At 43.5% G+C, this 23,984-nt stretch overlaps 1 protein-coding gene across 1 annotated transcript in view; it reads right to left on the reverse strand.

Moving 5' to 3' along the window:
• The window catches only part of SMOC1 (SPARC related modular calcium binding 1), a 410,799-nt gene extending 387,448 nt beyond the window's left edge, over nucleotides 1-23,351 (reverse strand). The window contains exon 1 of the mRNA XM_030215156.1: nucleotides 23,114-23,351. Coding sequence (XP_030071016.1) covers nucleotides 23,114-23,212 — 99 coding nt within the window. The 5' untranslated portion in view covers nucleotides 23,213-23,351. The remainder of the gene's footprint in view (nucleotides 1-23,113) is intronic.
• Between the last annotated feature and the right edge of the window lie 633 nt (nucleotides 23,352-23,984).

The following is a 23,984-nucleotide window of genomic DNA, read 5'->3' on the forward strand; positions in this document are numbered from 1 at the left end:
TTTCCCGTATCATTTCTGGGCATGTTCTCTTAGGCTTCAGGCAATGCCGATACAGCCCATTCACTTTGAATAGGCTGTGTTGGCATTACCGCACCGGTAGCTGCTGGCGTGTCTTTGTAAAAAGGGGGGAGGCTATATAAATAAAATCTCTAAAAACATAGCTCATGGCCACCTGAGTCTACTTTTCTTGTGTTCTCAACTTTAAAAAATTCTTTATTTAGATCTAACTTTTCATAATCTAATTCAAACCTGGTCGCCGCATCTCAAAAAAGATATTGTGGAATTAGAAAAGGTGCAGAGAAGGGTGAAGAAAATGATAAAGGAGATGGGATGACTTCCCTATGAGGAAAGGCTAAAGTGGCTAGGGCTCTTCAGCTTGGAGAAAAGGTGGCTGAGGGAAGGTATGATAGAGGTGTATAAAATAATGAGTGGAGTTGAACGGGTAGATGTGAAGCGTCTGTTCACGCTTTCCAAAAATACTAGGACTAGGGGGCATGCAATGAAGCTACAATGTAGTAAATTTAAAACGAATCTGAGAAAATTTTTCTTCACTCAACGTGTAATTAAACTCTGGAATTCGTTACCAGAGAATGTGGTAAAGGCAGTTAGCTTAGCGTAGTTTAAAAAAGGTTTGGATGGCTTCCTAAAGGAAAAATCCATAGACCGTTATTAAATGGACTTGGGGAAAATCCACTATTTCTGGGGTAAGCAGTATAAAATGTTTTGTACATTTTTGGGATCTTGCCGGGTATTTCTGACCTGCATTAGACACTGTTGGAAACAGGATGCTGGGCTCGATGGACCTTTGGTCTTTCCCAGTATGGCAATACTTATGTACTTATGTAACCTGGAAAGTGCAGCGGCAGCCAAGAAAGCAAATAGGAATTATTAGGAAAGAAATGGAGAACAAAACAGAGAATGTTATAATGTCATTGTATCGCTCCATGATACAACTGCACCTTGAATACTCTGTACAATTCTGGCCACTGCATCTCCAAAAAGATACAGTGGAATTAGAAAATATACAGAGAAGGACAACAAAAATGATAACGGGGATGGGACAACTTCCCTATGAGGAAAGGCTAAAGTGGATAGGGCTTTTCAGTTTGGAGAAGAAAAGGCTGAAGGGAGATATGATAGAGGTGTATAAAATACTGAGTGGAGTAGAACAGGTAGAACTGAATCACTTGTTTACTCTCTCCAAAAATACTAGGACTAGGGGGCACACAATGAAGCTATTAAGTAGTAAAATTAAAATAAACTGGAGAAAATATTTCTTCACTCAACATGTAATTAAACTCTGGAATTTGTTGCCAGAGCATGTGGTAAAAGCAGTTAGCTTAGCAGGGCTTAAAAAACGTTTGACTAATTTCCTATAAGAAAGGTCCATAAGCTATTATTAAGATGCCCTTATAAAAATGTATTGCTTATTTCTAGCATAGGCAGCATAAAGTCTGTTCTATTGTTCTGGAGTCTTGCCACTGTTGAAAACAGGATACTGGGCTTGATAGTTCTTCGGTCTTTCCCAGTATCACAACGCTTATATTCAAATTCTGAAGTGTGAAATATACATGGATATTTCAGATCTGTCCTAGTCCTACCCAAACCATGCCTAGCAGAAAAGAGAAGCAGACCCACATGGTGAAATAAAACAAAATTTATTCAGTGCAGATATATAAAATCAGCATACAACTTTCCTGCAACCATGTTTCGCCCTCTCAAGGGCTGCATCAGGGACTTGACATAAAACCAGCAGGAACAGTTCAATGTTTTCCCACGTGGGTCTACTTTTCTTTTTCTGTTGTTCTGGATTTTGCAGACCACTTTCCTGTGTACCTTTTGGGACTAACCATGCTTAGGCCATTCCCCCTTGCCATATGCATGTATTTACGATTTACTACAATAAATCCTGGCTTTCTACAAATGAGAAATTCTAGAAACATAAGAACATAAGTGTTGGCATACTGCGACAGACGGAAGGTCCATCAAGCCCAGTATCCTGTTCCCAACAGTGGCCAATCCTTGTTATTGCTGCCCCTGACCCTGCTGGCAAACAACTCAGGTTTCAGCAGTGAGGCGGAGAGACAGCCTGGCTGAGGGTGGATGAAGGGAAGCTGCTGAACTCATGGCAGGAGAGAAGAGGAGGGAGAAACTGCAATGCAAATGCTTAAAAAATAGTTCTGCGGTTTGAGTGCCAGCCCCGCGACACACCAATTGAGAGCTACTGCTCTAGATCCAACAGATTTCCCCAGCAGGTCTGAGGAAAATCAGATTTTACCTGACAAATTTTAACCAAGCTGAAATCCCTCTTGAGCAGGGACTGTCCTTCCCCTTGTTTAAAATTGTACAGCGCTGCATAACCCTAGCAGCGCTATAGAAATGCTAAGTTGTAGTAGTAGTAGTAAATCCACTTGGATTAAGTTCTACCTCAAACTGATTGTTGATTGCACATCTGTAATCAGGAGGAATGGTTGCAAAGCCACATGGATGGCATTTCCCAAGACAAAGGGAAACGTATGCACAGTAGATCCATTAATAGCAACAGATGTTGAACTGCTAATTAACATATGTCTTTGAAAACATATCTCAAAGACTATACTTTGGCATGGAATCCGGCATAAAAGTGGGGGAGAGGTCTTGACCCCTGGTGTGGTTTTTGCCTCAGTCCAGGAGGTGGCATTCAGAGATGACTCAGAAAAGAATCATGAGGATTGTGCAAACATCATTGGTTTCTCTTGCTTTCAACTGGTTTCTTTACATAAAACATCATCTGCTAGAACACCAGCAGGCTTATTTTCGAAAGAGAAGGGCGCCCATCTTCCGACACAAATCGGGAGATGGGTGTCCTCTCAGGGTCGCCCAAATTGGCATAATCGAAAGCCGATTTTGGGCGTCCTCAACTGCTTTCTATCGCGGGGATGACCAAAGTTCATGGGGGCATGTCGGCACCGTAGGGAAGGCGGGACTGGGGCGTGATTAAGAGATGGGCGTCCTCGCCCGATAATGGAAAAAAGGAGGGCATCCCTGACGAGCATTTGGTCGACTTTACTTGGTCCATTTGTTTTTTCATGACCAAGCCTCAAAAAGGTGCCCGAACTGACCAGATGACCACTGGAGGGAATCAGGGATGACCTCCCTTTACTCCCCCAGTGGTTACCAATCCCCTCCCACCGTAAAAAAATTTTTAAAACATTTTTTGCCAGTCTCTATGCCAGCCTCAAATGTCATACCCAGCCCCAAAACAGCAGTATGCAGGTCCCTGGAGCAGTTTTAGTGGGTGCAGTGCACTTCAGGCAGGCGGACCCAGGCCCATCTCCCCTACCTGTTACACTTGTGCTGGTAAATGTGAGCCCTTCAAAACCCACCCGAAACCCACTGTACCCACATGTAGGTGCCCCCCTTCACCCCTTAGGGCTATGGTAGTGGTGTACAGTTGTGGGGAGTGGGGTTTGGGGGGCTCAGCACCGAAGGTAAGGGAGCTATGTACCTAGGAGCAATTTGTGAAGTCCACTGCAGGGCCCCCTAGGGTGCTCGGTTGGTGTCCTGGCTTCTAAGGGGGACCAGTGCACTACGAATACTGGCTCCTCCCATGACCAAATGGCTTGGATTTGGTCGTTTTTGAGATGGGCGTCCTCAGTTTCCATTATCGCCGAAAACCGGGGACGACCATCTCTAAGGTCGACCTTCTCAACATTTAGGTCAGTCATCTCTAAGGTCGACCTAAATGTTGAGATTTGGGCGTCCCTGACCATATTATCGAAACGAAAGATGGACGCCCATCTTGTCTCGATAATAGCGGTTTCCCCACCCCTTCACGGGACTGTCCTGCATGGACGCCCTCAGGAAAACGTGAGTGCTCCATTCGATTATGCCCCTCAAGTGAGATAATCCTAAACCATTATCCTAAAGGATATTCTAACAAAGAAGGAGAGACAGTTAGTATATGTGGCAGTTTATAAACCTTGAGGAATAGTTAGAAGACTTCATCCCCATACTATCTGGAGAAGTTATTGGGGGGGGGGGCTGAGGCGGGGAGGAAAGGGGATAGAGGATTTTTAGTGGTAAACAAGGAAAATATTCTATTAACTAGTAAAAAAAGACCCGTTTCTGTTTGAAAGGAAACGGGCGCTAGCAAGGTTTTCCTCTGAGTGTGTATGTTTGAGAGAGTGTATTTGAGAGTAACTGTGTGAGAGAGGCTTCTGTTCCTGCTGCTGTGCATTCCCAGTGTTGCACTGATTCGCTGCTCCCTATATCGTGGCTCCGCCCCTCTCCCTTCTACTGGCCAATCTGGTGTGGGTTGTGTGACGTCACTATTATCTACTACATGAGGGACACCACCTCGAGCGGAAACAATGGTTCCAGGCAGCCTCAGAATGTTGGAGGTGAGAATTATTATATAGGATGATTGTTCACCTTGTTAATGCAGCTGTTTTGGCAGCTCTGGTTTTTGTGAGGATTATGTCTCTGTTTTAATTGCTTGTGTTGTTTATATTTAAGATTATGTACTGCTTGTTCTCCATTCTGCATAAGAGCAGATTATACATAATAAATCTTAATTTCAATACTGTTGATTTGATGTTTGATGTTATTTGATTTTGGCATGTAAACCAATGTGCATGAAGGAAGCATTGTTTGTTGTCTATTTATTCATTATGTATGTAAAAGCTTGAAGAAATAAGATTTTCAAAAACAAAATCAGTGTTCAGGGTAGTGATGATTAGATAGCAAAAGCTTGGGCAAAAAAAAAAAAAAGAGAGAGAGAAACAGAACAAAACAGGTCTTTAACCCTGTCTTTAAAAGAGAGAGCACTAAGGAGGGAAGTTTATCAACATGGGCTACAGTTAACACATGTTATTTTACCATAAATCATATTATTTTAGCACAGGGTCTTATTGCATAAAATGGGACCCATCTTAACTATAGCCCATGCTGATAACTTCCCCCATCAATGTAAATCATAAACCAACATATTCCAGGTACCCTCTAAATCAGTAGTTCCCAAACCTGGTCCTGGAGGCACCCCAGCTAGTCAGGTTTTCAGGATATCCACAGTGAATATTCATGAGAGAGATCTGCATGCAGTGGAGGCAGTGCATGCAAATCTCTCTCATGAATATTCATTGTGGATATCCTGAAAACCTGACTAGCTGGGGTGCCTCCAGGACCAGGTTTTGGAACCACTGCTCTAAATGAAACTTAACAGGATGAGAACAAATAAAGGGGTCATTTTACCAAGCCGCGCCGCAATTAGCACATGGGTTTGCCACGTGCTCCAGCCACTTTCTAGTGCAGTAGAAAAATGGCAGAATTGTAATTTCTGTCAGTATTGGCTGTGCGGTAATTTCACAACTGGTGTCCAGTCGTTCCTGCCTGAGCCCTTACCGCCACCTATGTAGTTGGCGGTAAGGGCTTGTGCACTAATCCTGCGGTAATCTCCCCACCACTCGCGCTAGAAAATAATTTCCATTTTCTAGCATGGGGATCGGCACGTGCTGATCACAGCGATGCTGCGGGACGCCTCAGCATGCCCCATGGCGGTGCTGTTTTGCCATATGCTACCCATGCGATAGCCCTACCGGCCTTTAGTGAAAGGGTCCCTTAAAGATCATTTTGCAAAGAACATAGGGGTCCTTTTATAAAGGTGCACTGAAAAATGGCTTGCGGTACTGTAGGTGCGGGTTTTGGGGACATGCCGATCCATTTTTTAAGGCGCCTGTAAAAAAGACCTTTTTAAAATTTTTGCCGAAAATGTACGTGCAGCAAAATGAAAATTGCCGTGTGTCCATTTTGGATCTGAGACCTTACCAGCAGCCACTGACCTAGCGGTAAAGACTCATGTGGTAACTGGGTGGTAATGACCTATGTGTCCCAAATGCTACTTAGTGCATGTCCATTACACCCGAAAATAACAATTATTTTTAAGACACGCGTATCAGATGCGCGCCAAAAATGAAATTACTGCAAGAGTCACGCGGTAGTCGGGCAGTGACTCCATTTTGGCGTTTGGGCGCACGTAGGCGCTTACACGGCTTAGTAAAAGGGCCCTATAATATTCTAACAGCAGGGTGCTTACAGAATAAGGATGTCTGCTAGATACAATGGCTGACCAGACTATAATGCTCAATGAGCTAAAGTGGATGCCAAGAGCAAATGTGAACTAGTTTTAGTTACCAGGAGTGGAGCTGCAGGTCATGTGTATGGGCCTTATGCAAAATCTTAACCGCCAAGGTAGTCAGTGATGGGCCTCAATAATACTTCAGGGTTCCATTTTATTTGATCTCCTTTCATCTATGGACTGCCATAAAAGTCTTCCGCAATTTGATACAATCCATGGTCTTGAGCCAGACGGATTACTGCAACGCTATATATGCAGGATGCAAAGAACAACTACTCAAGAGATTACAGACGGCCCAAAATACTGCGGCAAGATTGATATCTGGAAAATCTAAATTTGAATCTGCAAAACCACTCAGAGAAATTCTGCATTGGCTCCCTATAAAGGAACGAGTAGCCTTTAAAATATGTACATTAATCCACAGAATAATCTATGGTGAGGTACCAGAATACATGCTTGAATTGGTAGACTTACCATCCACAAACGGAACCAGTTCCTCACGATCATATCTGAACTTACACTACCCAGACTGTAATGGCTTAAAATATAAATCAATTTACGCCTCAAACTTTACTTATATTGGCACTCAACTGTGGAACGCCTTACCCAAATTAACAAAAACTACCCAGAACTACCTAAACTTTAGGAAATCACTAAAAACAGTATTGTTAAAGAAGGCTTATTCTTCAGGTTCAACATAATCAGAATTATCTCTTACTATTATAAGATCCAATGGACTCTAATTACACCTTATTATCTTCCTATTTACTACTGATTAATTGTTAATTATATCTTACTTCAATACCTATCGCTGTTAACTGTTATTTCTATCCTGCTCCCAATTTGCAAAAATTGTACTTCTTGCATTGAAACTATACTACAGTATCATTGTAAGCCACTTTGAGTCCGCAATCAGTGGGAAAAGGTGGGATACAAATGTGATAAATAAATAAATAAATAAAATGCTAAATGGATGCCAAATGAAATGCTAAATACCCAACAAGTCAAGAAATTTTGCCTTGTCTACTCTCTTGTTGGCACAAGAATGAAAAAAAAATGTTTTTGTCATCAGATGGTGTGAAAACAGATTTTTTTATCAACCTCGCATATAAAATAAACAATACGTTCACGGCCTCTGATTACTATTGCGTCGTTGAATTTAAGAGGTCAGAAGTCAAAGCCTTAGCTCACTTTATGCTTCATTTCTAGGCATTGTTGCCTTAACTTCAAGTTTAGCATATTTATCTTAAGTGAAACTCAATAGAATTGTTAAGATGTTTTTATTGAGAGACAGCTAGAAACTGGTTTCCTTTGGACTAGTTCTCCTATACAACTGTTCCCAATTATGTAGGCCATTGCTCTTCCTCAACACCCAAAACGTCCCTGTGACTTCACATCAAAGAGAAGCTGTTCCACATCTCACATCAGGATCCGGAGACAAAGGTTAATACCAAAGAGTGCCACTTCATTTAAAGCCCTCTTGTGTATCCCCCCCCCCCCCCCCCCCCCCCCAAAAAAAATGCCAAGTTCCCCAGCTTTCAGGATTCTTGCCTCCTGGGATTTATGACCTGCAGTGAATCAAATCTGCCACATTCTAACTGCTGCTGTTACACATCTGGCCGTAAAACGGAGCTGTGCAGTGCAGCCTGAACTAAGGGCATGAGTAAACCTCATTCTCCAGGCTGTACTTGTCTGACATCATGTACCAGCACAAAGTCAAATGAAGGGGCCCTTAAGCAAAACATGACAAAGGGCCCTGAGAGCAAGGGGGATCCATCTCAGAACATATAGGAGTAGCTACAAGCTCACCCCTCCTTCCCTAGGCCCTGCACTGCAGAAATTGCTTAGTAAACTTTACCCCACTGATCCCAAGTTTTTACCATGCTGCTTCTTTCCAAATGCCTTTATAATCAAAAGGCCTGATATATGCAAAAGGGTTTGGCTGGGCAGGAGAGTGTCTGAATTTCTCCTTCGACTGCCATGGGACAGTCCTAAATTTATGCAGGCACTGGTAGGATTCAGTGCCAGTGTCTGCCGCTAACCCGGCAAGTGGGACCACTGACATAGCTGATATATTTTGCCCAGTTTGACTATGCCAGTAGGGCACTGAAAATCGTCTGTACCCGCATAACGTCTGGGTATCGCTGTAGCCCAAATATTCAGTGCAAGAACTTAGGCATGATCCAGCATTGAATATCTAGGTCTCATTTAGCTGGTGATGGTAACAACTTTCTCCATCTCAATACAAGTAAGAATTACTAATCAAGTCTGGAGGGAAAGAAAGAGAAAAGACTAGTGATTTAACATATTGTAATAGGAATGATAGCAATGCTAAATCACGTTCTCCAAGGTGAATTGACTTAAAGACAGACACCCCCCCCCCCCTCCCAATATTCAAAGCTATTTAACTGTCCAGGAACAGCTTCTGGCCGGTTAAATAGTATCTAAGTGCCTGACCATGGATATTCAGCGGACATAACCAATTATCTCCCACTGAATATCTCAGTTAGCGGCTAGCTGCTAATCAGCTATATCACGTGACATAGTCCTAACCAGTTATGTTGAGCAGTCTAAATAGGCTGCTTAAATAGCAGGTCTTTCTGTGACCGCTAAAAACTTAACATCGAAATATACTAATTGGACACTTGGAAATATACTGATTGGACACTTTGGATTTACAACTTGTTTCACGATGGCTAGATTTCTCAAGCCACGCCATTTATGAATTTCAACAGTGACCAAGTATATTTATGAATGTGATTATTGGACTGAGGATACTTGGATCTAGTCATGTGTTCCAGTAAGATTACAACATAGCCGTAGCGAATTTAGCTCTGAGGTATATAGTGAAGGTGTGAGTAAATGAGATATGATTGCAGTATGTATGGATGTTTGCACTATAACAATGCCCTGATAGTTATCAGATTTTAATAGTTTTTCTAATACAGAATAAAGGTTTGTAGATTGTTCATAGTTGTAGATATATTATGCATGTTTGCATGATACAACGATATTGGAATTGAGGTTTCTCCATTGTGGGTGTCATGAATATGCATGAGAGAGATCTGCCTACAATTGATGAAGCAGATGTAAATCCTTCTCATGCATATTCATTAGGGATATCCTAAAAATCTGGTCTGTTTGCAGCCCTCAAGGACTGAACTTGGACAAGCCTTGGTACTCACTTTCCTTTATAGAAGAAGTAGCACATAAGTGCCTCGCTATAGAATTATCCTCAAAATGTTCGCAAAAAATGCAGAAATATTCATACTTTTATTTTTTCCTCACAAGAGCATCACTTCTTCAAAAACAATTCTTAGATTGTGTTCATAGCAGATTTTTACACGTGGAGGGGCATAATCGAACGCGAACGCCTATCTCCATGGGCGTTTATGTCCGAAAACGGGTACGTGAAGAGGCGGGACAGACCATATTTTCAAAAAAATGGATGTTTTTCAGCTGGGCGTTTGTTTTTTTTAGCGATAATGGAAACTAAAAATGCCCAGCTCAAAAACGTCCTAATCCGAGCCATTTGGTCATGGGAGGGGCCACGATTCGTAGTACACTCGCCCCCCTGATATGCCAGGACACCAACTGGGCACCCTAGAGGTCAGTGCAGTGGACTTCAGACAATGCTCCCACATGCATAGCTCCCTTACCACGGGTGCTGAGCACCCAACCCCCCTCCCCCAAAACCCACTACCCACAAATGTACAACACTACCATAGCTCTTAGGGGTGAAGGGGGCACCTACATGTGGGTACAGTGGGTTTTGCAGGCCTCCCATTTCCCAGCACAAGTGTTACAGGTAGGGGGGGATGGGCCTGGGTCTGCCTGGCTGAAGTGCACTGCGGTACCCACTAAAAGTGCTCCAGGGACCTGCATACACGCAGGCCTCTAGGACTTGTTGCTGCTATATAACATTGGCACCCCAGTTGACACCTGAAGACTAATCTCTCCGAAAACGTCCTTTATTGGAATAAGCACGCTTACTCACAGTTAACTGCAGATCAGAGGTTGTGCCCCACTGGCAACGAGTCTCCCTGGTACTGAGATGAGCAGTAGGTCAGAGCTGGCAGAATGCTGTACAATGCCCTCTTTCAGCCACATTCAAGGGAAGAACTAAGTTCTGTAACGTGGCTAACACGTGAAAGGGATCTAAAACTGGCTTACAAAAATGGCCACTACCTCATGGACTACCGGAAACAAAACAGGGCACACTCTGACCCAGTAAGCAAGGGGGAAAGCACCAAGGGAGTAGAGCCTACCAACTACCAACATCGTGAGCATTTGCCACAAGCTAGTGGAATCACGGAGCCCAATACCCTACACCCACATAACAGAAAAGGTGTCACACTCACCCGAGAGCCACATCAGAACCAGGGAAAGGCTGTCACAGGATAGAACACATTCTGCTGTCATGGAGGTGGGTACAGCATTTGAGGCTGGCATACAGGCTGGAAAAAAAGTTTGTAAAGTGGGGGTTTTTTGGTGGGAGGGGCTTAGTGACCACTGGGGGAGTCCGGGGAGGTCATCCCCGATTCCCTCCAGTGGTCATCTGGTCAGTTGGGGCACTTTTTTGGGACTTGTTCATGAAAAAAAAGGGTCCACAAAAAGTGACCCTTTTTTTTCGATTATCAGCTAAAGATGCCCATCTCTCCTTGGCCGATAACCACGCCCCAGTTCTGCCTTCACCACGCCTCCGACACGCCCCCGTTAACTTTACCCGTTTCTGCGACGGATTGCAGTTGGAAACGCCCAAAATCGGCTTTCGATTATACCGATTTGGGCGCCCACGGGAGAAAGACGCCCATCTCCCGATTTGGGTCGCAATATAGGCATTTTTCTCTTTCGATTATAAGCAGGATAGTCCACTACACATGAAAGATTTTTAAATTGATAAACAAGTTGACCCTATTCAAAAACCTGCAGAGCAGTGCATTGTTTACACATTTTTTGAAAACCAAAAGTGAAAAAGTGCTTGTGAGCTAGTTTTTTTGGGGGAAAAAACACTGCATCTCCATGAGACATAGTTATATTTTCCCCAACTTTTCCAAGTTAAATTTCTAGTGAACTTTTACTACAGATCTCGTTTGCATCCATGGCAAACTTTCATAAAAATGGGTTGCTAACTTACAGAAAATCCCAGGGGTTAGTACATTGGCTTCCTAGAGACAGAAACATCTCTTACAAGGTGGAGGTAAAGAGAAAGAAGATATTGAACATTTCAATGGACAAAAAAAAATGTTTAAGACCCATGCAGAGTTTTATTTGGCCACAAGAGAAGGAGAGATAAAAAAGAAAGATTATTTTAAAAAATCAACACTGCCGTGATAGCAATGATAGGAAATTCTGATGAGATAATCTGTTATTATATAGATTGAAAACTATTTTTAATCACATATTCGGAAAACAGTAAAGTCTTTAAACCCTTCTTATACATATTATAGGTAAATAAAGGCTGTAAATTAACGGGTAACAATTGCCAAAATTTAACTGCCTGATATGCAAACAAACATAAAATATTTCTTCATAATGATGCATTTAGGACTCGAGAAATCAAACAAAAGAGAATAAAGCACAATAGATATCAAATAACATGGCACTAGTCTATGCACAATTTTCCATAGCAAACATCTTAGTTTAAAAATTATCTTGGCTTCAACAGGGAGCCAATAGAGTTTAATGAAATAAGCTGTAATTTTGTCTGATTTTCTAAGAGAATATATCAGATGAAAAGCCATGTTCTGGATGGTTTGTATTTTTCTCAGCAAGTATTTTGGCAGACCTAAGTAGACAACCTTACAATAGTCCAGCTTACTACGGACTAGGTTTACTAAGCGGCGCTAAGGGCGCATTATCGTTTTTAATGCACGTAAATGGTGTACACACGTTAAATGCAAAGGGGCCTTAGAAATGTATAAGCACATTAGCATTTAACGCACCTTAAATTTACAGGCACATTAAAAACGCTAATGCACCTTAGTAAACATACCCCTAAGAATAAGGGCCCTGTTTACTAAGGCGCATTAGCATTTTTAACGCATCTACAATTAGTGCTAACAGTGTAGGCGCCTATAGGGATATTGTAGGTGCGTACATAGTTAACATGCGTTAAAAATGTTAACGCGCCTATAACGCAGCTTAGTAAACAGGGTCCTTAGTGACTGAACCACAAGTCTGAACAAATCGGTCGGCAAGTATTTACGAATAGCCCTTAACCTTCTCATAGTATAAAAGGAGCTCTTAGCAAGTGAGTTTATCTGAGATTCTATGGATAATTTATTATCCAACATGATACCCAATGGGGCCTTTTTACTAAGGTGTGTAGGCGTGCGTCAAATTGGACCTACCGCCTGGCTACCGTGTGCCTCAGGCAGTAATTCCATTTTTGATATGCGTCCAAAAAAACACGGTAGAAAAACATTTTCTATTTTCTACCGCGTGGTGCTTACCCAGCTGTAATCGGCAGTTTACTCACTGACGCCTACCACCCGGTTAGTGCATGAGACCTTACTGCTAAGTCAATGGGTGGCGGTAAGGTCTCAAGCCAAAAATGGATACGCGCTGGTTTTAATTTTGCTGCACATCCATTTTCGGACACACAAAAAAAAGGTCTTTTTTCCAGGTGCACTGAAAAATGGAGCTGCGTGCGTCCAAAACACATGCCTACATCAGCACAGGCCGCTTTTTGGCACGCCTTAGTAAAAGGGCCCCAATAGTTTTCTAGATTGATCCAAAATAAAAACTTTCTCCATCAATAATCAGGTTCAACTTTGATTCCTGATTCAATGAAAGCAGTGGGAAATCATGAAAGCAGACTAAGATGGGCTTTGTACACAACAGTAAAAGAGAGAGAGAGAGCAATCCAAGGCTTCAGTATAGGAATCCCTCCACTTATACCATTTTATTGTCTGCCACTTTGGGACCCTTTTACAAGCTGTGGAAAGCACAATTATGTGCTTCCTGTAACCAAAAATGGCATAGCATGGGATGTGCTGAAGCTCCTTCAGTAATTTCAGGATCTGCACATGATACTCACGTGCTAAAAAATAAAGGGATCCTTTTACTAAGGTGAGCTGAAAAATGGACTGCGCTAGGGTAGGTGCATGTTTTGGGCATGGGCAGATCCATTTTTCAGTGCGCCTGTAAAAAAGGCCCTTTTTTATTTTTGCCGAAAACGGACGAGCAGCAAAATAAAAATTGGCGTGTGTCCATTTTGGATCTGAGACCTTACCGCCACCCATTGAGCTAGTGGTAAGGTCTCACACAGTAACTGTGCAGTAATCATCTACGTACATGGAATGACAATTATCTCCGGGTTTCTGCCATATGCAGGAAAATAAAAATTATTTTCCGGCGCGCGGAGGAGACGCATGCGGTAACCGGGCGGTAACTCCAAATTGACGCACAAAGGATGCACGTATGCGCATATGCGGCTTAGTAAAAGGGTCCCATACAGTGGCGTAGCTACGTGGGGGCATGGGCCCCCATAGATTTTGCCCTGGCCCCCTGGCCGCCGACCCTCTCGACCCCCCTCCCGCCGCCAACCCTCCCCCGCCGCCGCCGTCGGGTACCTTTGCTGGCAGGGGTCCTCAACCCCCGCCAGCCGAAGTCTTGTTCTCCGGCACGGCTGCGTTGCTGATCTGCAAGCAAGGCTTCTGTTTCTGTGAGTCTGACGTCCTGCACAGCAAATGGTACCTGACAGTAATGGCGACAGCAGGAAGGGGGGGGTCAAAATGGCAGGGGGGTCAGCGGCGCCGAGGGGGGGGGCTAAAATGTGCCCCCTCACCTCGGGCTCTGGACCCCCCTCCCGCCGAAGTCTGGCTATGCCCCTGGTCCCATAATGTATTTTTTGGCACAGAACATGTCTGGGGGCGAATAGTGGGTATGTTCTGTGCTAATCGGTTAACACAGTTAACCGATTAGCATGTGCTTAATGTATGAACCCCTTACTGCCTACATACTGGATGGCGGTAGGTGCTCACACACTAATCTGTCTTAATGACCACAAGCTAATGGCAAAAATAGGGGCCTTTTACAAAGCATCGGTAAGCCCAACGCAGGCTTACAGCACACTATCCCCAAACTACTGCCTGCCCAATAAGGCCACTGGGAATATTTTTTAATTTAATAGCGTGGTGCAAACCCGGCAGTAATCAGGCATCACGAAGTGCTGCCCGGTTCCTGCTGGGTTACTGCAGGAGCCCTTACCACCACCTCATTGGGTGATGGTAAGTGCTCCCCCCCCCCCCCCACACACACATGGCCACGCGGTAAGAGTAATCTTACCACATGGCCATTTTTTAGGGGCTTTTTACCCGCTGCAGTCCCTGTCATGGGAAAAACAACCCTGGCCACTACCGCAGGACCCCTTAATGCATGGCCATTTTACACCAGAAGTGAAAATGGCCTTAGCATGCGGGAATGATCCACGTAAGAATGCTGAGGCTGCTTTTACTGCTGCTAGGAAATAGGGCCCCTTTGTATTTTTCTTTATATAGATAGATATATTTCACAGATAGCAGTTAAGAAGGGAATCAAAATACCTGGTCAAAATAGCCCTGACAAAATGGCCCTGACAAAATAGCCCCGACAAAAAAGCTCCAAAATAAAAAAAGCTCCCGACATAATAGTCCCTGACATAACAGCCACTGTCAAAACGGCCTGTCCACAATATAACCCTTGACAAGTTAGCCACATGACAAAAGGGCCCGATCAGGCTGCCCAGAATATGGAACTGCATTTTTTTTCCTAATAATCTTACCTTGCCAAACAGGATAAGGTTAGTAAGACTATGAAAATGATGACAATATTGTTTTGTTTTTAATTAGCATGTTGATGAAGAATAGTTTCTTTAAATAGGAGAACAGATCATGAATACCAGTTTGTAGCTATAAAATTTGTTTATTTATATATGCTTTATGCAATTGAATGCAGGTAGGAGTCTTTATCAGTGAAGATTTCAGTTGTAATTTATTATATTTTTTGTGATGTTTTTTTTCTTAGGAGGCTGTTTTGTTAAGGGGGCTATTTTGTCAAGGGTTACTTTGTGGGAGGGGCCATTTTGTCAAGGGTTATTTTGTTACAAGGCTGTTTTGTCAGGGCTTTTTTGTCGGGGCTGTTTTGTCAGAGCTATTATGACTGGGTGCCCTTGCTTGGGCATAAGTGACTAACATTTTGCATAGCACCTAGTGCAAGACTCAGACCATTTTGCCTCTCCCCCTTGTCCCTTAGTATATCAGCCTGTATTAACTCATTGGTAATACAATTTTACAAATAGTTATGATACACAATACAATCTTGAATAAATAAATAATAGTTACAAAACACATGTAGGAAATAGTAATTTAAGAATTGGTCAAAATGTCCACACTGGTTTTTGCTGAAGATTTTGTTTGTGCAGTATTTTCAATGGCATTTTTTTCTCTTTTGTTTCTTGAAGTTGCAGGAACTTAAACCCTTGGCCAAGAAATGCTTCATTTAAAAACATGCAGGGGGTGAACAAACATGTGGACAAAGGGGAGCCGGTGGATACTGTGTATCTGGATTTTCAGAAGGCGTTCGACAAAGTGCCTCATGAAAGACTCCAGAGGAAACTGGAGAGTCATGGGATCAGAGGTAGGGTATTACTATGGATTAAGAGCTGGTTGAAAGATAGGAAGCAGAGAGTAGGATTGAATGATCAGTATTCTCAGTGGAGAAGGGCAGTTAGTGGGGTCCCTCAGGGGTCTGTGCTGGGACCGCTGCTTTTTAACATATTTATAAATGGCCTAGAGATGGGAGTAACTAGTGAGGTAATTAAATTCGCAGATGACACAAAAGTTATTCAGGGTCGTCAAGTCGCAGGAGGAGTGTGAAAGATTACAGGAGGACCTCGTGAGACTGGGGGATTGGGCGTCCAAGTGGCAGATGAAGTTCAATGTTGACAAGTGCAAAGTGATGCATGTGGGTAGGAGGAACCCGAATTACAGCTATGTCATGCAAGGTTCTGCATTAGAAGTCACAGACCTAGAAAGGGATCTGGGAGTCATTGTTGACAAGACGTTGAAAACTTCTGCTTAGTGTGCTGCGACAGCCAAGAAAGCCCACAGAATGTTGAGTATAATTAGGAAAGGGATGGAAAACAAACATGAGGATGTTATAATGCCGTTGTATCGCTCCATGGTGCGACCGCACCTCAAATATTGTGTCCAAGTCTGGTCGCCGCATCTCAAAAAAGATATAAAGGAATTGGAGAAGGTGCAGAGAAGGGCGACGAAAATGATAAAAGGGATGGAACGACTTCCCTATGAGGAAAGGCTGAGATGGTTAGGGCTCTTCACCTTGGAGAAAAGGCGGCTGAGGGGTGATATGATAGAAGTCTACAAGTTAATGAGCGGAGTAGAGCGGACAGATGTGAAGCATTTGTTTACACTTTCAAACAATAATAGAACCAGGGGACACAAGATGAAGCTAGAATATGGTAGATTTAAAACAAATAGAAAGTTTTTTTTTTACACAGCGTGTAGTTGGACTCTGGAACTCGTTGCCGGAGAATGTGGTGGCAGCGGCTGGCCTTACGGAGTTTAAGGGGGGGTTGGACAGATTCCTGAAGGAAAAGTCCATTGAACATCATTTTTTTGTTTGGGGGGGGGAGGGTTGCCAGGTTCTTGGATTAGCTGCTGTCAGAGACAAGATGCTGGGCTTGATGGACCCTTGGTCTTTTCCCAGTATGGCGGTGCTTATGTGCTTATGACTTTTTTGAATCCAGCAGTTTCCTGTAGCTCCTTTTGGGATTTCAGGGCTGGGATTTCTCCCCTACTCAGGTCTCTCTTTCAAATGTATTTAGGTGCAGTCATTGTGGAGAGAGTCCCAGGAGCTCCCTTCTTAATCTTGAGACCATGAGTCCCAGATCTGGTCACTAGGGAGCTCATTTTCAAAACAGAAAAAACATCCAATAAGTGGCACAAAGTGGAAGATGGACTTTTTTTGCCAAAATGTTCAAATTGCTATTTTCGAGACCTATTTTTAAGATGGTTTTCTATGCACTTCGTCTAAATCTCAAGAGGCATGTTGGAGGTGTGTTTTCGGTGTGACAAAAGCATGACCCCCCTTAATCCCCCCAGTGGTCACTGACACTCTCTCATCTCTAAGAGATGAAAGTAACAGCACATACCAGGCTCTATAACAGCTTTAGATATAATGGCAGCAGCCAGCAGGTCCCTGGAGTAGCCTAGTAGTCAGTGCAGTGCAGGGGCATAGCAACAGGGGGGCATGGGGGCCTGGGCCCCCACAAATTTTGTTCAGGACCCTGGTTTGACTGGTGGGGGTCCCCAACCCCCGCCAGCCGAAGCCTTCTTCAGCGCCGGTATCCCGCGCAGCCACGTTCGCTGCCCTGCTCTTCTTTCTTCTTGATCCTCCTGTGCATACTGATGCTCCTTCTCAGTTTCACATAAAGGAGGAGCAAGAAGAAAGAGAGCAGGGCAGTGAATACGGCTGCGCCAGAGACCAGTGCTGAAGAAGGCTTCAGCTGGCGGGGGTTGGGGACCCCTGCCAGCAAAGGTATTTGTTTTTGTGGGAGAAGCGACAAGGAGGTAAGGGGAAGTGGCAAGGAGGCGAGGCAGTGGGTGAGGAGGCGAGGCAGGGCATGGCGGTGGAGGGGGCAGCGGGGCGGCACTCAAAATGTGCCCCCAACCTCAGGCTCTGCCCCACTCCCACTGTGAGGTCTGGCTATACCCCTGGTGCAATGGACTCTAGCGAAGGGGAACCACACCCATAGTACACTTGTGGTGGAAAATGTGACCATCCAAAAAACCATAAAATACCTACCGAACCCACATATAAGTGACACCTGCAGTCTTAAGGGCTATTGTAGTGGCGTACAATTGAGTGCAGTACATTTTTTGCTATTCCTGGAGAGCTCACCATACAATATAAGGGGGTTATGGTGACATGTGTACCTGGGACCTAGTGTGTGAAGTCCACTGCAGTGCCCTCTAGGCTCCCCTACTGCTCTGCTGGGATGTCACATCCCAACGACTTTCTTTGTGTGCATTTTTCCATAGGACTTTTTTTTTTTTTTTTTTCAAAAATGGTACCAAACAATAGACGCACTGAGCACAAAAACATCTAGAAAACAGCGATTTTCAAAACAAAAAGACATTTTTCTGGTTTGAAAAGGGGCTATGTTTGCCACTCAAATTTTGGATGCTGTCAGCAAAAAGTCCTAAATCAGACTTAGATGTCATAAAAGGAAAATGCCCCTCCACATGTCACTGTTGAGTGATGACTGGAGCGCTCTCCCTTTCAGGCTATGAACATTGCCTCTGCAGAATTCCCAGCCCAGTAATGCCAAGGAATGAAAGACCTGAGCCAGGAACAGCACCCAGCTCCTTCTGCATGGCAGTGCACCACTGAGCCACCATGCCAACCCCAAAACACAATTTTTTTCTTTTGCTTTGTTCTCGCCCGAAACATAAATCTAGCTTTCAGAAAGAAGTGTCCCTCTTCACTGAACATATCCAGCACACGCTGTACTCTTGCAAGTAACATCGGTGTGTTTATTAAGATTATAAACAGAGGGGAATATGTTTTACTAAACCTTATATGGGAGTACGCAGAATACAGTATATCTATGCCATGTATCTTGTATGTCCCTCTGGAAAGAAAGAGAAAGAGAAGGGGGAGGGGGAAAAAGAAGCAATAGAAAAATAAAAGACAAAAAAATTACAATAAAAATTACAGCAAAGTTACGAGCTAAACAACTTGTAAGTCCTGCCACCGGTCCTCTGTAGCTGCAGGAAACCTTGCATTCTCCCTTCTGCATTAATGCTTCTGTTCCTTCTTTGACATGTCACATTTCTGCATCTCTAACTGTATGCAATAAGGGGTGATGATGGATAAGTGAGTCTGGTGGAATTGGGAGAAAAAGCTGGTCTGGGAATGGGAAACACCTTACTGCAACACCCATCACACAGGGTCCCAGAAAAGGGAACCAAAAACCAGTTCACTTCTGGGGTGTCTTTCAGATCCCAAGCCCAAAACATAAGTATTCTCAGAGTTGAGATAGCAGGGGGCTAGGTTTGCTGGATAAATGTCCCTATACGTTATTTATTTATATTCATTTAATAGTTCACCTTTTCCTAAGATAAGGCACATGGCAGATTACTACTACTACTACTATTTAGCATTTCTATAGCGCTACAAGGCATACGCAGCGTTGCACAAACATAGAAGAAAGACAGTCCCTGCTCAAAGAGCTTACAATCTAATAGACAAAAAATAAAGTAAGTAAATCAAATCAATTAATGTGTACAGGAAGGAGGAGAGGAGGGTAGGTGGAGGCGGGTGGTTACAAGTGGTTATGAGTCAAAAGCAATGTTAAAGAGGTGGGCTTTCAGTCTAGATTTAAAGGTGGCCAAGGATGGGGCAAGACGTAGGGGCTCAGGAAGTCTGTTCCAGGCGTAGGGTGCAGCAAGACAGAAGGCTCGAAGTCTGGAGTTGGCAGTAGTGAAGAAGGGAACAGATAAGAAGGATTTATCCATGGAGCGGAGTGCACGGGAAGGGTGTAGGGAAGGACGAGTGTGGAGAGATACTGGGGAGCAGCAGAGTGAGTACATTTATAGGTTAGTAGAAGAAGTTTGAACAGGATGCGAAAACGGATAGGGAGCCAGTAAAGCGACTTGAGGAGAGGGGTAGTATGAGTAAAGCGACCCTGGCGGAAGACGAGACGGGCAGCATAAAGGTACACTGTGCAGAAGAATAATGCATACAAATAAGGTATAAATATATTCAGTACAGGAATGAAACGAAAATGCTGGACAGAATGATTGTACAAAAATGTAACAGTCAAGGTGTTACATTGGCGACACGTGAAATTGTCATGCCAATAAAGTTATCTGAATATGAATCTGATAAGGGATGAGGAATATACTGTATTGGTTACAAGAATGTTACAAGGGGGTGAAAGGCATAGTTTTGGGGAGCACGGGGGTGGTACTTCCCCAAATCCTTCAGGTGCTGAGTTCAATCCCCTCCACCTTCTTAATATGATTTACTCAATCCTCCCCCCCCCCCCCCAACAAACCAAGCAGGGAAACTACATTGATGGGGAGGGGTCATTCTAGAATATAGGTGAACATTGGGGACTGAACTCAGGGCTGCAACAGCTGAGGGTAGATAGAATAGCAATGAGCAATGAGAAGACATTTCTGCAAGTGTCTCAGGAAAGGCTGGTGTGAACAGCCAGGTTGTAACTTTTTTCTTCTGAAAGCAAGGTGAGCCTGTAGGTGGTATATATTTTATTTACCTGGTCTTTTTTATAAGCCAGCAAGCTTTTTCACATGATTTCTACTGTTGGTGTCCCTGTTTAGCCCTATTTCATTACCCCCACCCCCATTACACTATAGAAACCCCAATGATGCAGGAGTCCTGCAAATCTGTATATTACTGATGGTTAAAGGCTGGAGAGGGGAGATATAATAGAGACATTTAAATATCTGCATGCCAGGTGACTCTCTGGAAGGAGGGGGCATAAGATGAAAGAGGACAGACTCAGAAGTAACCTGAGGAAATACTTCTTCACAGAAAGGGTTAAAGTGGTGGAGATGAAAACAGTATCTGAATTCATAAGTACTGCCATACTGGGAAAGACCAAGGTCCATCAAGCCCAGCATCCTGTTTCCAACAGTGGCCAATCCAGGTCACAAATACCTGGCAAGATCCCAAAAAAGTACAAAACATTTTATACTGCTTATCCCAGAAATAGTGGATTTTCCCCAAGTCCAATTTAATAATGGTCTATGGACTTTTCCTTTAGGAAGCCGTCCAAACCTTTTTTCTTAAAACTCCGCTAAGCTAACTGCCTTTACCACATTCTCTGGCAATGAATTCCAGAGTTTAATAACACGTTGAGTGAAGAAAAATTTTCTCTGATACGTTTTAAATTTACTACATTGTAGCTTCATCGCATGCCCCCTAGTCCTAGTATTTTTGGACAGCGTAAACAGATGCTTCATGTCTACCCATTCAACTCCACTCATTATTTTACAGACCTCTATCATATCTCCTCTCAGCCGCCTTTTCTCCAAGCTGAAGAGCCCTAGCCGCTTTAGCCTTTCCTCATAGGGAAGACGTCCCATCCCCTTTATCATTTTCATCGCCCTTCTCTGTACCATTTCTAATTCCACTATATCTTTTTTGAGATGCGGTGACCAGAATTGAACACAATACTCGAGGTGTGGTCGCACCATGGTGCAATACAAAGGCATTATAACATCCTCATTTTTGTTTTCCATTCCTTTCCTAATACCACCTAACATTCCATTTGCTTTCTTAGCCGCAACAGCACACTGAGCAGAAGGTCTCAACGTATCATCAACGACAACACCTAGATCCCTTTCTTGGTCCGTTACTCCTAACGTGGAACCTTGCATGACGTAGCTATAATTCGGGTTCCTCTTTCCCACATGCATCACTTTGCACTTGCTCACATTAAACGTCATCTGCCATTTAGACTCCCAGTCTCATAAGGTCGTCTTGCAATTTTTCACAATCCTCCCGTGATTTAACAACTTTGAATAACTTTGAGTCATCAGCAAATTTAATTACCTCACTAATTACTCCCATCTCTAGGTCATTTATAAATATGTTAAAAAGAAAGCTTGGGACAAGAACACAATACATTATTTCCTTCGGGAGTTTGCTATTATTGGGGATGCTCAAGCATGGCTCCACCTACAAAACTGGCAGCAGCCAGAAAGATTCCACTTTTGAAAACAAGAAAATGATTATTCTGGGCAGTTACTTTGATCTTCCATGGGTCTTTGCACAGTTTAGAAAGTTACCAAACAGAACTTCAGGTCAAATAAAACTCAGTACAAAGGTAACAGTTACATCAGGGCAAAGTCTGGTTAGACTGGCAGGTTGCACCTCTTCCAAATGTAACTCTAGGTGATCACAGAATGCAGACTCTCAGCAGTTTAAAGACCCGGAGAAGTTAGAACATACAGTAAATCGGTACTATCGTTGCAAGTGAATGATCAAAAGTGGAAACGAAGCTGCTGAAAGGAAAGAACTTCGAGCCCAAGAGGAAACTATACAAAGATCAAAAAGACTCATCCAGGCACCAAAGAAAAGCAAAGCCGGCAAATGGTACAGAAAACAGCTGTCTTGCCTGAAACACCTGTCAACCTCTACATTGCATTTAAAAATTCGTGAAACCAAAATGGAGAGGGGAAAAGTAGTAAATAAATCAGTGAAACTTTTCTTCTAGAATTGCAGGCAAAGAAAAGACCTACCACCAAATAAATTCAATCAAGATCCCATCACTTTGGAGTAAGGTGCATTAAAAGGAATCCCCCTGGTTTATTTTTCTTTACCCAGGGGAAAGATCTCCCGAGGAGGTGTAACCCAGGAAGTTTCTTAGAAAAGGAGGTTAGTTTATGTGCAGGAACAGCATGACCTGGTGTCTGGCTTTTTAAATTATTATTATTTTCCGAAATGCATTATACAAATAAAAGACAACTTTCAAATGCACATAAAGAACATTAGAAAACAACAGAAAGCAAAACTTGATGTCACCTCTGTCTAAAGTCCACATTTAGGAGAGAGAGCACGAATTATGTTACTTCACTACACTTTAATAAGAAAAATAATGAGAGGTAATTAAATTAACCTCCAATCAAATCACAGCCTATTCACATTAAACACTCCTATTTAATTCCCTCGATTTTAAACTTGCTTTTCATTATTTTTCCCTTGATAGTGTACAACACACCGCCAAGTTAAGCATAAGAAAAAATGTTGCCCCCAAAGCTAAAACTTGGGGTTTCAAAGCAAGCAAAATCTTCCTCCCCTGTTGAGTGGCAATTGCCACATCCGGAAACAGCTGAATAACCAGCCCACAAAACTGCACAGATTGTACCTTTAAAACAGACCTTCCAAATGTTCAATGTATCACTTTCTGAACAGAAGGTGCGTCTGGCTTTAAGTATGAATGAAAAGTCTTCCACTTACTCGAGGTCCGGTTGCCCTGTGGTTTTGTGCCTCCGGAAGATGCACCAGCGCAAGCAAGAAGTGACAAGTCACGATGAGGGGAAAGTGTCTGTGAAACATTGTCACCCTCTGCCCGAACGATGGGACAGAGCCAGGGGGGTCTCCCGTCCTCAGCGGCCAAGCCAATCTTATCTGGACCTGCAGTAGCCCGAGGAAGAGCACCGCTGTCTGTCCTGCTGCCCGCAGCAGCTGCGCTCTGTCCCTTCCAGCACCAGCAGGTTAAATGCTTCAACACTTCCACTGGAATCCTATTATAAACCTGCCTGGGAAAAAGGGGGGGGGGGGGGGGGGAGCCTGCACCAGCGATCCCGGGGGGGGGGGGGGGGGGGGGGAGCCTGCACCAGCGATCCCTCGTCATGAGGTTGAACTGGAGCAGCGGGATGGAGTGAGTGCATGACTGCCACCTGCTGTGTGTTTTAGGTCTGAGTCTGTTTCCCTCCTGCTTGCCAGGGAAGTTTTCCTGGTGCCTCGTTAGTAAAAGGCCTCTCTCAAGTTGTGCCTACGGAAATAATTCCTCTTTTAAGATTGGGAAATTGAGCGGTGTCAGTGAAAAGCAGTATAAGCTATGATTTAAAATAAAGATCGTCTCTCCCTTTTAGGTTTTGAAATTATTGTACATCACTTTTCCAAAGTATCAATCATGGTTTTTCTCCTTCCCTCTGTCTAGGCCTCTGGCCACTGCAACTTGAAATCAGGACTGTCACAGTCCTGTCATAAAAACCAACTGGAAATTTGCTTTTAAAGGATGAGGCTCATTTTCAAGCACAAGCATCACGGGAAATAGGCAAATTATTTCTGTGCATAGCGGGGGAAAGGGGACTTGATATACCAC

The sequence above is a fragment of the Microcaecilia unicolor genome, chromosome 9 (genome assembly GCF_901765095.1).
Source record: "Microcaecilia unicolor chromosome 9, aMicUni1.1, whole genome shotgun sequence".
Taxonomy (NCBI): Eukaryota; Metazoa; Chordata; class Amphibia; order Gymnophiona; family Siphonopidae; genus Microcaecilia; species Microcaecilia unicolor.